This window comes from Diceros bicornis, chromosome 31 (genome assembly GCF_020826845.1).
Source record: "Diceros bicornis minor isolate mBicDic1 chromosome 31, mDicBic1.mat.cur, whole genome shotgun sequence".
In the NCBI taxonomy this organism is placed as follows: Eukaryota; Metazoa; Chordata; class Mammalia; order Perissodactyla; family Rhinocerotidae; genus Diceros; species Diceros bicornis.
Window position 1 is genome coordinate 25,146,381 of NC_080770.1, and position 12,719 is coordinate 25,159,099.

Genomic DNA, 12,719 nt, shown 5'->3' on the forward strand with positions numbered 1-12,719 from the left:
AAAAAAATAGCTATTTTCCCTGCCCCTCTCCTGGCCGCTCGGGACGGCCGCACCTCCTCCCCGGGGGCCAGGAGGGCAGGGCGCGGGGGAGGGGGGGGCGTGGGTGCTGGGCAGCGCTGGGCGGGGCGTCCTCAGGCCACGCCCGCTACTGGATGCCCCTGAAGAGGCACATGGCGAAGATCATGGCGAAGAGCTGCAGGGAGAGGGGGGGTGCTGGTCAGGCGGGGCCCACCCCGCGGCCGCCCACCGCTCAGCACACTCCCGCTGTGAGGGTCCTGACATCGCCCGGGGGGGGGGGGAGCAGCCCCTCTCGCCAGTGGCTGGCGCCCTTCACGCAGTGTAGTCATGGTAAGAAGGGGGTTTGGACACGGGTGCAAATCCAGAGCCTCTATTGCCAGCGGCAACACCGGGCCAGAACACTTCCCTTCTCGGGGCCTGAGTACGTATGGAGAGCTCACCGTGTGCCAGGCAGTACTGAGCGCTAACTCAGAAACCCCTTCACAGACAGGGAGTGAGGCTCAGAGAGGTCATGTGACCCCCCTGAGGTCACACAGCTTCCAGCGGGGGAGCAGGGTTTGCGTCTAGGCGCTCTGACCCAGAGCCCAGCTCATAACGCCTGCTGTCCCCTTCTGGCTCGCAGGACGCTGGTGGGATTGAAGGAGAGGGCGGTCATCTAGGACAGAGGGACGCCTCATACGGAGACGCTTAGTGAGGAGCCACCAGGATCGTTACTAACAGACAAGGAAGATGCAGCCCTTCCCGGAGCTGGAAACAATCACTGAACGCCCGTCTAAGGGACCCTGACTCAGGGACGCCCCCTGGCCAGACTGGCCCATCCCCCGCGGCCAGATCTCTTCTTGCAAGCGGCACAAGGAATGGTCCCCAGGCCACAAGCTCATGGCCAAACCTCCAGAGGGACAGTGGGGTGGGGGAGGCGAGGCTGGGGCAGGGATACAGTAAAGGTCCCCGTCTCAGAGCGGGGCTCTGCCTCCCGGGGGGGCCACAGCTGGGCTTGTGGGCTGGGCGTGAGGGCAGCAGATCAGGAACACAGACACTGCTTAATGAGCCCTACTAGGCGCCAGGCACGTGGCCCCCATCCTCTGTAACCCCCACACCGGCCCAGGAGCAGGGTTATCGGCACCATTTTGCAGACCAGGAAAGTGCAGCTCAGACGCCCTGTGTCTGGGGACAGGCAGGGCTGGGAGCTGGCTCTAAAAGCCCAGAGTCCTGCGGGGACAGAGGCCTGCGATCTCCCCGAGTCCATGCACACATGTATCTGCTTCTGGTTCCTCGTCCCCTCCCAGGAGCGGACTCGGTCACCTAGAACAGTGCTGGCACACAGCAGTCTATGCTTGCTGAATGAACGAATGAATGAATAGATGAATCAGTGACCCCTCCCTCTCCCCGATCCCCAGCAGTCTCCCCAAACTCCCCTAGGGGGGCCGCAGGACAGTGCGAGGCTGAGCGAGGCGACCTTTACGGCGCCAGGCGTCGGGCGCCCGGAAGGCAGCCCCGCACGGCGGGCGGGGCAGGCTGACGATCGGGCGGCCGGACTTCCTGTCCCCGCAGGCCGAGGCCTGCTGAGGCCCGGGGCCCTTCCCGGAGACGCGCGGGCGTGGGCGACGCTGCGGGTCCAAGCCCCCGAGCGGCGGCTGTGACCCGGGGAGGGCGGGGCGGCTGCGCCCTCTGGCTGCAGCGCCACCTAGTGGCAGCTGCGGGCGTCTGCGTCTGCAGCCGCCTTCCCTTTGAGGGGCCCTGGGGCCTGGGGGTCAAGGGGGCTCAGATCGCCCTTGTGAGGTTAACAAGGCTCGCAGGCCCCGAACATCCCCCAGAGAAAGGGCCAGCTGCAGCCCCTACCTCAAGTCAGCTGTGCTGATCCTTCAGTCAAGAGCTCACTCTGGACCTTGGGCTGGGTTGGGGTGGGGTCTGGGGGGTTGATGGGAGGGGAATGGAGACGTTGGGGATGAGGGAGTGACCCTCAGGGCCTGCCCGTCCCCACACCGCAGTCTTGCTCAGATGCGCTCAGAGGGCCGTCATGGCTCTCCAGCAGCAGAGACACAGCCAGGCTGACCACCCCGTAGTCCCCACTACGGGTGGGCGACCCTTCTGGGGCCCGGTTAAGGACCTGGAGACGGAGGTAGGCTGGGGGGTGCAGGCACAGGGGATCTGCCCCAGACCCCGTGTGTGCCCTGCTTCTGGGGAGCTGTGGGGGGGCTTCACTCACCTCGATGGCCAGCACGCCTATGGCGAGGGCTCCTGCCAGGTAGACGTAGGTTTCGAAGGCGTTGAGGATCACCGTGTAACAGCCCTGGGGGAAGGTCGGAGATGAAGCCGCAGCCAGGAGGGACAGCCTGGGGTCAGGGCCCAGCGTCAGGACGAGGCTGTGACGCCTGCGGACTGGCAGGTGGCCCCAAGCTCAGGCGCCAGCAGGCCCACCCTGTCCAACCCCCGTGGGGACAGTTGGGGGGGGGAGGAGGGGGCGGCACGAGCCTCAGGAACGTGAGCATCACACCGAAGATGCTTCTGGCCTCCAGCCCCAGGGCAGGCTGAAGACTGCAGCCTGGGCACCAGATCAGCCACAGACCCTTTCTGTGCAGCTGCCACAGTGACAGGAATATTGGGAAATTTCCAGAAACATCTGGACTCCCTGTTGCTCTCAAAAAACCAGAAGATCCAGCAAGAGGAGCCATCGTTTCTATGTGGCAGGACCTGTCAGACGGGATGATAGCTCCCTGGGGGTGCACAGCCCCATCATTCCCTGTTCTCCCACACCCACCCTCTCTGCTCATTCTCACCACCTGCCTGCTGGCTGAAGGACTTCTGGTTTTCAGCCTCTGCCCTCAGGAAACAGCCCATCCTTCAAAACCCAGCACACACCTCACCTCCTCCGGGCAGCCCTCCAGGACCAGCCCAGCCTGCAGGGCCCCCTCTAAATGGACTGAATTCCCATGCTGTTGCTGCTTTTTCAAGCAGTCCTGGGGACACCCAAACTGAGACAGAGATGGAAATAGAGGGAGAGAGCGGGCAAAGCCAGGAACTGCCGTCGGTGACCGCCAGCCCTGAGCGCCTCATGCCTTGGGCATCTTTGTGTCCACACTCCTCCCCTCCCCCACGCTGACCAGACTGAGGCATGCTTGGTGCTTTGAATGAAATATAGACATATTTTTTTTTTCTTTTGGTGAGGAAGACTGGCCCTGAGCTAATATCCGTGTCCATCTTCCTCTATTCTGTATATGGGATGCCGCCACAGCGTGGCCTGATGAGCAGTGCATCGGTGCGTGCCCGGGATCCAAACTCTCGAACCCCGGGCCGCTGAATCGGAGCGCGCACACTTAACCACTGGGCCGGCCCTGAATGAAATACATTTTTAAAGGGGAAGAGTCTTCCCTCTTTTACAAGAAGTTGCGTCTTCTTTGCGCCCAGCCAGAGACCCTACAAGGACACAAGCCCCCGGGTGGGGTTGGGGGGCCATGCCCGGTCCTGGGGGGTGACCAGGGCTGTCTCTGGGCTCTGCTGAGATTCCTGGGTGATTCTTCAGTGATTCTTAGGCTCACACCCGTTGTCAATCACCCAGAAGCCCTGCCTCGCTGGCCGGAAGCGGAAATGACTCCTTACAAGGCTGCACTGGGTAGAGGGGCCAGGCGGATGGCATGGTACTGCCTGCTGGAGAGTGACCAGGGGATGGATGGGCAGGGAAGGCCCCCACAGGCCCTCCCTCGGGCCCCCCAGAGCGAACAAGACAGACCCAGATAAACAGACCCCACCAGCTCGACGACCTGGATCCCCAGTGCTCTGGGGGTGACCGTGTGCTAGCATCGTCTGGGCGGTGGCTGACAACACAGATGCCAGGCCCCACCCCCGAGACCCGGGATCCGGAGTCTGGTTGGCGCCCAGGAGCCTGCATCGTGAGCAGGTGCCCCGGTAATTTCTATGCCTGTGCCGTGGCCAGGCTTGGAGACACCCCAGGGCAGGTGAGAACAACAGGGAAAGAAGGTTTTAGCTGAACACGGGGGCCTCGTCTCAGCTGTGCCACTGGGAGCCCAGCCAAGGCCGTGTGACTGGGACGCAGCCCTAAGGGCACCTCCACGGGCCAGCTGGTCAAGAACCAGTGTGGCTGGAGGTCCCCTCAGAGCTGGCAGGGAAGCCCCACGTGCCCAGCCAGGCCCAGGGGCCATCCTGGATCTGCCCGCAGACCCCAAACCAACAACTCCCTTGCTCTGTTCAGCTCTTTCTTTTGTGAGGAAGACTGGCCCTGAGCTAACATCCATACCCATCTTCCTCTACTTTATACGTGGGACGCCTGCCACAGCGTGGCTTGATGAGTGGTGCGTAGCTCCACACCTGGGATCCGAACCTGCGAACCCCAGGCCGCTGAAACAGAGCGTGCACTTAACCACTACGCCTCCGGGCCGGCCCTGTGTTCAGCTCCTTTTAAAACATCAGCACCCCCACGTGTAGAACAGCAACAACAACAATCCGACCTGCTCTGGAGGGAAGGAAAGCGAGGCGGGGAGCAGCCTGGGAGGGATCCCCTCTGGGCGCCACCTGCCCCCCGGGGCCCGCCACAAGCAGCCAGTACTCCAGCCTCACCCCCTACCTCCCATACACACCAGGGTTTGTAATGCACTTTGCCGGGCCGTCCAGACAGGCGACAGCAGTAACCCGGGGGGAGGTGGTGGTCACACACGCTGGCCCAGGAGACTGGCCGCCTGCTCTCACGGTCCAGGCCTGCCACCTGCTTCCTGGGCCACCTCGAGGCATTCACCTACTTTTCTGTGCCTCAGTTGCCCATCTGTCAACTGGGTAGGCAGACAGACCACCTCACAGGACTGGTGTGCGGATCCCGTGAGATGCTTCGGATAAAGCACTGTGAGCAGTGCTGGCCTGGACCAGACCCCCATCCCTGTGAGGAGCATCCTCCCTCTCTCTCTGTGTCCTCTGAGCACAGCCTGGTGGTGGGAAGTGTCTGAGCGCAGAGGTGGGGGTGTGGGTTTACCCCCGTGTCCCCAGGTGTCATCGCTAGACAGTCTTTCTGTCTAAACACACACACACACAGACACCCACGCTGTACCACAGGGACAGAGCAGCAAGCCCCTCTCTGAGCACCAGGCTGACTCGGACATGCCTCCCCGGGGTCTTGTCCAGCACAGGAAGACGTCCCGGCCCCTCGTCGGCCGCGGGCGGGCCCCTGGGGCCTTAACCGCTCATCTCCCCTCTGTCCAGCTCTGGCACCACAGACCCTTGGGGTCCCTGGACCGAACAAGCAGACGAGGTTGGCCCACGGAGGCCGCAGGTACTGAGACCTCAGAGGGAGCGGGGAGGGCGGGGGCATGGACGGACGACGCCACCAACGCTGAGTGAGCGTCACTCTGGCGAGAACGTTGCTGGGGGCGGACGTGGTCCCATTTCATCCTGTTACAGCCCCCTGGGGGAGGGCTTCCCTGGAATTCCACGAATGGGGAAAGGAGGGGAGGGCAGCCGGACGAGTGCTCAAGGCCACACCCGAGGAGGACGGACGCGGGGTTTACATGGGGGTCCCAGTGCCGCGTGGTCCTCTGCTCCGAGGGGGAGCCGGGCATCAGGAAGGCCGGGTTCTCGCACATCCGGGTGGGTCCCTGGCTCAGGGCCCCGAGCCCGCCCACATGCTGGACATCCCCTCTTCCTCCCCTCGCGATGTTGCCCACCCCTTACCCGCACCCCTCTGCAGGGAGGGAGCACCCCCGCCCCGCTCCCCATCAGTTGCCCCCCAACTAATCTGACATGGGCGGCTAGGCCAGCGGCGCCACCTCAGAGGCCCACATGCATGTGCCCAGCATGGGCCTCCCCCCTCCAGACCACTTGCCCAGCTGCCCACTGGGTGTCCCAAAAGCACACTCAAACGCCCAAACCAGGTTCCAGATCTGCCTCCAAACCAGACCCTAGGGACTCACCCTCATCACCTGCTCATCCTCCCTTCTCCAAAGCTGAGCTACCACCAGGGCCGGGGGGTTTTGCCTCCTGAATAATTTCCCAGATCCTGAATAATTTCTCTGCATGTCCACTGCCACCACCTGGTCTACCCCATCGTCATTGCCCACTGGGACCAGCATAAAAGTCCCTCCTGTCCACTCAGGCCCCTCTACTCCCTGGCCACTGAGCAGCCAGAGTGTCAACATGGCCACATCCCCCCAGCCCCATGGGCTCCCATTGCTCTTCCAACATCCTCACCCTGGGCCCGCTGGCCCTGGGTGAGCTGGCCCTGGGTGGGCTGGCCCTACTGATGCCCTACCCAAGCTAGTCTGGCCCTGTTCACTGTGCTCCAGCCCAGTGAGCCTTCTCTTGGTTCCTGGAACACATGATGCTCCCTCGTACCCCAGGGCCTTTGCACATGCTGGACTCGCTCTCTGGCCGGGAGGATGAGGGTGTAGCACTTTGTTTCAAGGAAAGTCACAGTAGCACCCACACTTGCAACCTACTGGGAAGCAAGTGGGGAGCACTGGGCAGCGAGCAGAGAAACAGAGTGATGTGGGGAGAGAAGACCTAAGATCACCCGAACAAATGGGGATACGGATGGTTTCCTAGTGGTGGTCACCATACTGGCCTGGGGTCAAGGTCTAGCAAAGTCACCATCTACTGGGAGACCCTCTGATTTGTTTCCAGCAGGAGAACACATTATTGACTGGCCTGGGTGACCGTCATGCCCCAGGGACGGCTGAGGAATGAGCTGGAGAAGCTGCCATGGTGGGTTCAACTCAGTGGAGGAGCCTAAGTATTCATCACGGGCCACCTTCTTTCAGGATTTCCTCATTTCTCTTCACTGGAGCTCAGTGGTAAACAGCGCTGGTGGACTAACTCAACACCCAGAGACAAGTGCCCTCTGCCTTGGCTCCTGGTGGCCATGTGACCAAGTCCTAGCCAGCGAGACGTAAGCAGGAGTCTGCAGGGAGTTTCTGGGAAAGAGGCTGGTGCTACCCTTTCCCCTTCTCCCTGTCTTGAACATGGGTGGGATGTCTGGAGCCATGGCAGCCATTTTGCCACCATGAAGTGGTAAGCACAAGGAAAGGCCACAAGGATCACAGAGACAAGGCCTTGACTGACAGGATGAGCCACCGATACAACGTGGGAAGCCACTGTTTTCTGGCATTTGCGCAAGCTGCTTTGGTTGGGATTTCAGTTCCTTACAACCAAACATGCTACTCCCTGACTCAAGACTGTGATGAGGATGTGAGGCAAAGTCAGCAATGCATCCTGGGCTTTAGGGAAGTGGGATTCGGAGAACAACCAAGTAGAGACAGTCCCTCAGCAGAGGCTTTGAAAAGGGGAGAATGCTCAGGAGGGGTGTGAGTGTCTCAGAAAAGAGATCTCGGGCAGTCCTCACAAGGAACAGAGGCAGAGGCATCACAGAGAACTGACGTGGCCGCACAGGGGCCTCTCTGATGAGCTCCGACTGCAAAGTGGTGCCCGAGGCGGAAGGAGCCATCACCCCGGAGGATGAATGGGGAACTGGGAAACGGGCCAGTCTGAAGCTCTAAGGGAACAGGGTCCGTGAAGAGCCTCCGTGAGCAGTTCCCAGGTGGCCTCAGGGTACAGGATTGTCACGGGCACCGGGCCTTCCTGACAGCAGCTCCTCCCACAAGTCAGAGTTGGTTTTTCACATCGAATCCTGGGCTGTGGAGGCCGCTCTGCTCCGTGGAGCTGTCAGTGGCCCGGCTCTTTCTCTCCTGATGGTCTGACGTCCCGAGGGCCACCCCCCTGCAAGGCCCGAGCCGGCTGCCACCAAGCTGCGTTCCAGCCAGGGGGGAAAGAGGAGGGGCCGGCACGGAGATTTTCCTTAAAGACGTGACCCGGTCGCGCAAGTCACCTCTGCTCCCCTTCCTTCTGCCAGAACTCGGTCACATGGCCTCACTGCAAGGGGCTGGGAGGGGCAGCCTCCACCCGGGGGTCAGGGGTCTTACAAACCCCCTCTTTCCCAGGAGGACAGCCAGCAGCCTCTGCATCGGGATGAGGAATCTGGGGTCCAGAGAGGGTGGCTTGACCAGGGTGACACAGCGGCTGACAGCCCAGGCCTGACATCCCCCCACATCCCACGGCCTCTGCTCACGGCAGAGCCCCAACCCCTGGGGTGCCCCCCTCAAGCCCGCAGGGGCCGGATCCCAGGCCCTCGCTTCTTTATTGATGTCTCTTTCCCCCAGCGCAGGGGGCAGGACCTCAAGGGGCAGAGGAACGTGGCTCCGGGGCCTCACGAATCCTTTGACAGGACGTGGCAGGTGCCGCGGATGGAGGTGCCGGGTTTGCGGGGCAAAGCAGGGGCTGGAAAGAGCCTCGTCAGGTGGCCTCAGGTCAACTGTCCCCTCCTCGGGGACTCTGAGAGGCCTGCCTTGAGCACCCCCACCCCAGTCCCTTCTAGTCCAACATCTGGTTTGGTTTTCTTCAAGTAATCATCATCGCGTGAAACGATGACTCTATTTGTCTGCTGCTGGTTTAGCATCTGCTCCCTCTGACTAGACCGTGAGCGCCCCAGGAACCGGGGCCTTGTCTCCTGTCCCCTGCTGGGTCCCCTGCTTCTGGAACATTCCCACAAGATCCTCATTAAAGGCCTAATCCAGCGAGGGCCGTGGGGTATGGACTCAGTTCATCCTCATCCTCCCCCGACCCCCGGTCTCACACACGCCCGGGGGGTGGGGACTGGTCCGTGGGAGGGGGATCAAGTACAAGGGGGTGTCCGTCTCACAGAGGGGGCCAGGCGGGGCCCCCGTGCCCCTCAGAGGTGGCACACGCAGGATGGAGAGAGTTTCTTCTGAGACCGAGATGAAGTCCTCAGGTTGCAAGAGAAGCAAGGGAGTCTAGCAGCTTCCCTGACCTTGGAGGGTCAGGTCAGGGAAACCTTGCTCCCTTGGGTCAGGAGGTGCCCCACATGGCAGATCCGAGCTTCCCCAAAATAGAGCACAGGCTGAGGAGGCGCCCACTGTGTAACTGCAGTCCTGGCTCCCGACCTGCGTTATCGGCAGCTCAGGGAGTGCTCCGCCTGGAACACTGGAAAACTCCTACTCACCCTTTAACCCCAGCCAAAACGCCCACTCCTCTGGCCTGGGCCATCGCTGGACCATCTGCCACCCTCACCCTTTCCCCGCTTCCTCAGCCCCCATCGGGTGTCCCATATCACGGCTGACACTTCCACGAGATTCCGGAATGCCTTCAGACCCTCCGGGCCCCCACCGCCACCCACCCAGCTCTGGCCACCCGAGTCCCCCGCCCGGGGGAGCAGGGCCCGCTACCTGCTTGTTGAGGAACGGGTCCCTTCCCAGGAGGCACTCCTCCCTGCTCAGCAGGACCCCGGCCCGCGTCTGGGGTTCCCTCCGGCAGCAGGCCTCCGGCACCTCGTCACTGTCCAAAGTCAGGAGGCGAAAAACGGACGCAAACTTGAAGTCTTCAGGCCCGTTGACCCCACAGCAACCAAACTAGGAGAGCAAAGAGGAAGGGTCCAGTGGGCGGGAGCAGGACCCGGGAGCAGAGGACGGACAGCCGGCCTCTCTAAGGGCACTGAGGCAGTGGGGTGGGGCAGAGTCAAGGCCCAGGTGTGGGCTGTGTGACTCTGGGGAGGTCACTGGGTTTCTCTGAGCCTCAGTGCCCTCATCTGGAAAATGGGGTGGTGGTAACAAGTCCCGCCTCACGGGACACTCAGCACTCATAAACAGCTGCTGTGATTACTCTGATAGGTGACAATTATAAGTGCTTGAGGCCTCAAGACAGGGACAGCTAATGGGTGTCACCCCGACGGGCAAAGGCCGCCCGGAACGCTGTGTGGACGCCGATTCCGAGGCTGGTCTGGGCCCAGGCGCACGAGCAGAGCGGCCGTGGGGCCGGGCCTGTGTGGCAGTGGGCGTCCCGGCTCCACGAGCTCCCGGCCTCCGGGGTGACTCACGGCGATCATGACCGAGTTCCAGGTGGCAGAGAAGACGTCCGTGTCGTTGCTGCCCTGGTAGTGCTTGGTGAGCTCCTTGGTGAAGAACTCGCGGGTGAGCTGGGGGAGACGGAGGGCAGAGGGCGGCTGGGGCCCGGCAGCCTGGGCGGCCCCCCAACCCTGGCCTCTCTGGCATCTCCCTCGGTGGGGGCGGGGGGAGGCCTCGGGGCCCTGGGACCTGGGGCTCTCCTAAGCCCCCAGCTCGGGTGGGCCCCTTACCCCCCGCCCCAAGGCCCGGGGCCTCCCCGCATGGGCAGGTCAGGGGCCCAGAGAGGAAGTCCACATCACCCCCCTCTGCAAACCCGAGGCCAGAGCACCACGGGAAGCTCGCTGGGCCTGCAGCTCTTCCCAGAGGGAGGGTTTATCGGGGGGGGGGGCTTGCCCCTCCCCACCCTCCCACCCTGAGCTGCCCCTCAGACAGAGCCCAGTGGATACCCGGGGTCCAGGCCCTGAAGAGGCCCCGGGGCGGAGCAGGGAGCCTGCACGTCCAGTTTCCAGAGACGTCCTCGGTAGTGGGTCCTCACCCTCGGGACCCTCTCCCGAGGTCTAACCACCGTCCTTCCCGCTGCGGTGAAAGGGCGGCCCTGGGTGCGGCCCGGCAGAGGGAGACCTGCCCGCAGGCTGCTGCCCTCGCCCCACCCCGTTTATTCCAGGCCCCCCGGCTGTGGGGTCAGGCTCTGCAGACCCAGGAGAGGGAGCTGGGGGGCTGGAGCTCCTGGAACAAGATGGCCTGTGGGGCAAGTGGCCCAAACTGGATGCTGCCAGCGTCTCACCCGAGTGCCCTGCCCTGTTCTCCAGACGTCACACACTCCAGAGCTCTGGGGACAGCCTCTCCGACCACCCCCAGACTCTCAAATGACTATTGCTGGGCCATCGCTGGGCAAGGTGTGGAGCGGAAGATTCCAGAATCAGGTGTGGGGTTGCACTAGATGCTTTGGAAGAGCAAAGCCCCTTAATGGCCCCCTGACTCTGACCTTCTGGAAAAGCCCCTGCAGGCAGAGGCGGCCTGGGTCTCTCTGGGCTGTGGGGCCCCGCTGGGGGTGGGTCACGATCTGGGCTGGAAGTGCGGGGGGCGAGGCTGCTGACTCGGGGAGACCCCTTGGAGAGTGGAGGGGCTGGCCGGGAACCGCCACCGACACCTCGCGGGTGGCAGGGCCGGAGGCGCGTGGGTGGGTACCTACATTCTCCCGGAAGATGAAGGCCAGGACGGCCGCCGACAGCTCCGCCAAGAAGATGATCAGAATGAAGAGGAAGAACTGCAACAGAAGGGCAGGCTCGTGAGCCCGGGGGGCGGGAAGGGGACAGGGCGCCGCTCACCGATCCACCCTTCCATCCGTCACACAGCTGACACAACGGACTGACTTTGTGAAACTTCGCTGCCACAGGCCAGACGTTTTTCATAATAAACACACCAACAATCCATCTTTGGAGTCAACATGGTTGTAACACAAATATGGAAACAGAAAACCAAATATGCCTTCTATGCCAATGGCATCCCTCAGACGAGGCCCCTTGTGCAGTGCACGATCTGAACAACCAGACCTGGCAGCCCTGGAGGGAGATGGATGTTGAAATCTGTTTGGGCCCCCTCCAGGTGGACTGTACAAGCTGTGGGAATCCGGAGTTCCTCGGGGATCCCTGGCTGGCTTTCCCCACCCCGCCAGCCCCAGGGCCACCTCTCCCAGTCCTGCTCTGCTCACTGCATTTCTTGATGTTCCCCTTTTCTGATGTTCCTCACACACTGGGCTCCATCTGCCAGGAAGCTCCCACCCTTCCCCCCGCACCAGTTCCTCACTTTCCAGATCAGGGTAGCCTCAGCCCCCCACCTGGCTCCCCACATCGCAGCCCCACAGAGGCGCCCGCACGGCCGCTGCTGCACCCCACTGGGTCACTGACTTAGGCACAGAGGCTGTAACTCAGCCAGCTGTGTTTCCAGTGCCCAGGCCGCACGGGTGTCTGTCAGGCTCTCAGATGGATGAATGAACCCACGAGTGACCGACTCGCTGCAATGACCTTGCTCTCTGCTACACCTCAGGCCCTGGTCGCCATGGCCACTGTTTTGCGTGACGGCTGTTGGCAGAAGAAAGAGGAAATGGCTTTGCCTTCCTGACCCAGCATTGCTGGTGCCCTTGGCATCTAGTCTCTGACAACCCTGGAGTTGTCACCCCACCTGGAGACCACCAGCAGAGGGATAAATGCCCAGGGCACACGGAGACAGGTTCTCACACACCCTCCCAGCGCCCTCGGCCAGCTGTTCCTGAAACCTGCTCCCTTGGGTCACAGTCCTCAGAACCGCCAGGCTGCACTGGATGTGCCTGGGCTGGGAGGAGGCCCAGGTCCCGGGCTTAGCATCAGACACCTCAGCCCGCCTTGCCCCGCTTTGTGTGACTGGGACAATCACTCAAACCCCTCTGAGCCTCAGTTTCCTCGACAGTAAAATGGGGATGATAACCCCCACTACCAGGGTCACCGAAGGTAATAAGAAATACTGGATGGGAGCGTGTTCTATATACCGTCCAAGAGGCTAAGCAAAGCTCGTCGCTGAGGCTCTTACAAGAGCAGAAGGAACTCGAAAGCTGGTTCATGGGCAGTTGAGGCTCGTTCCCTGAGCCTCGAGAGCCTGGCTCTGGGGACACGGCGCTGGTTTCCTCTCGGACACTCTCGTGGGTGTGGACGACGCCCTCGGTGTCTCTCTCGGATCATGTCTCTTCTGGTCAGAAGGTTTCTGTCACTTTATCCTCATCTCAGGAAGCCATGTCCCTTCCCCGACTTTCAGCTT

At 62.2% G+C, this 12,719-nt stretch overlaps 1 protein-coding gene across 8 annotated transcripts in view; it reads right to left on the minus strand.

The window, feature by feature from the left end:
* Positions 1-12,719, minus strand: part of TSPAN18 (tetraspanin 18) — a 183,872-nt gene continuing 171,153 nt past the window's right edge. For 7 of the 8 annotated variants that reach the window (XM_058527096.1, XM_058527092.1, XM_058527093.1 and 4 more), the window contains 4 exons: positions 11,122-11,196; positions 9,902-10,000; positions 9,255-9,437; positions 6,257-8,972 (listed from right to left, as the gene is read on the minus strand). In XM_058527096.1, the coding sequence (XP_058383079.1) occupies positions 8,823-8,972; positions 9,255-9,437; positions 9,902-10,000; positions 11,122-11,196 (507 nt within the window). In that variant the 3' untranslated portion in view covers positions 6,257-8,822. Of the gene's footprint in view, positions 194-2,224; positions 2,309-6,256; positions 8,973-9,254; positions 9,438-9,901; positions 10,001-11,121; positions 11,197-12,719 lie in introns of those variants that run through there. The other variant, XM_058527100.1, reaches the window with a different exon arrangement.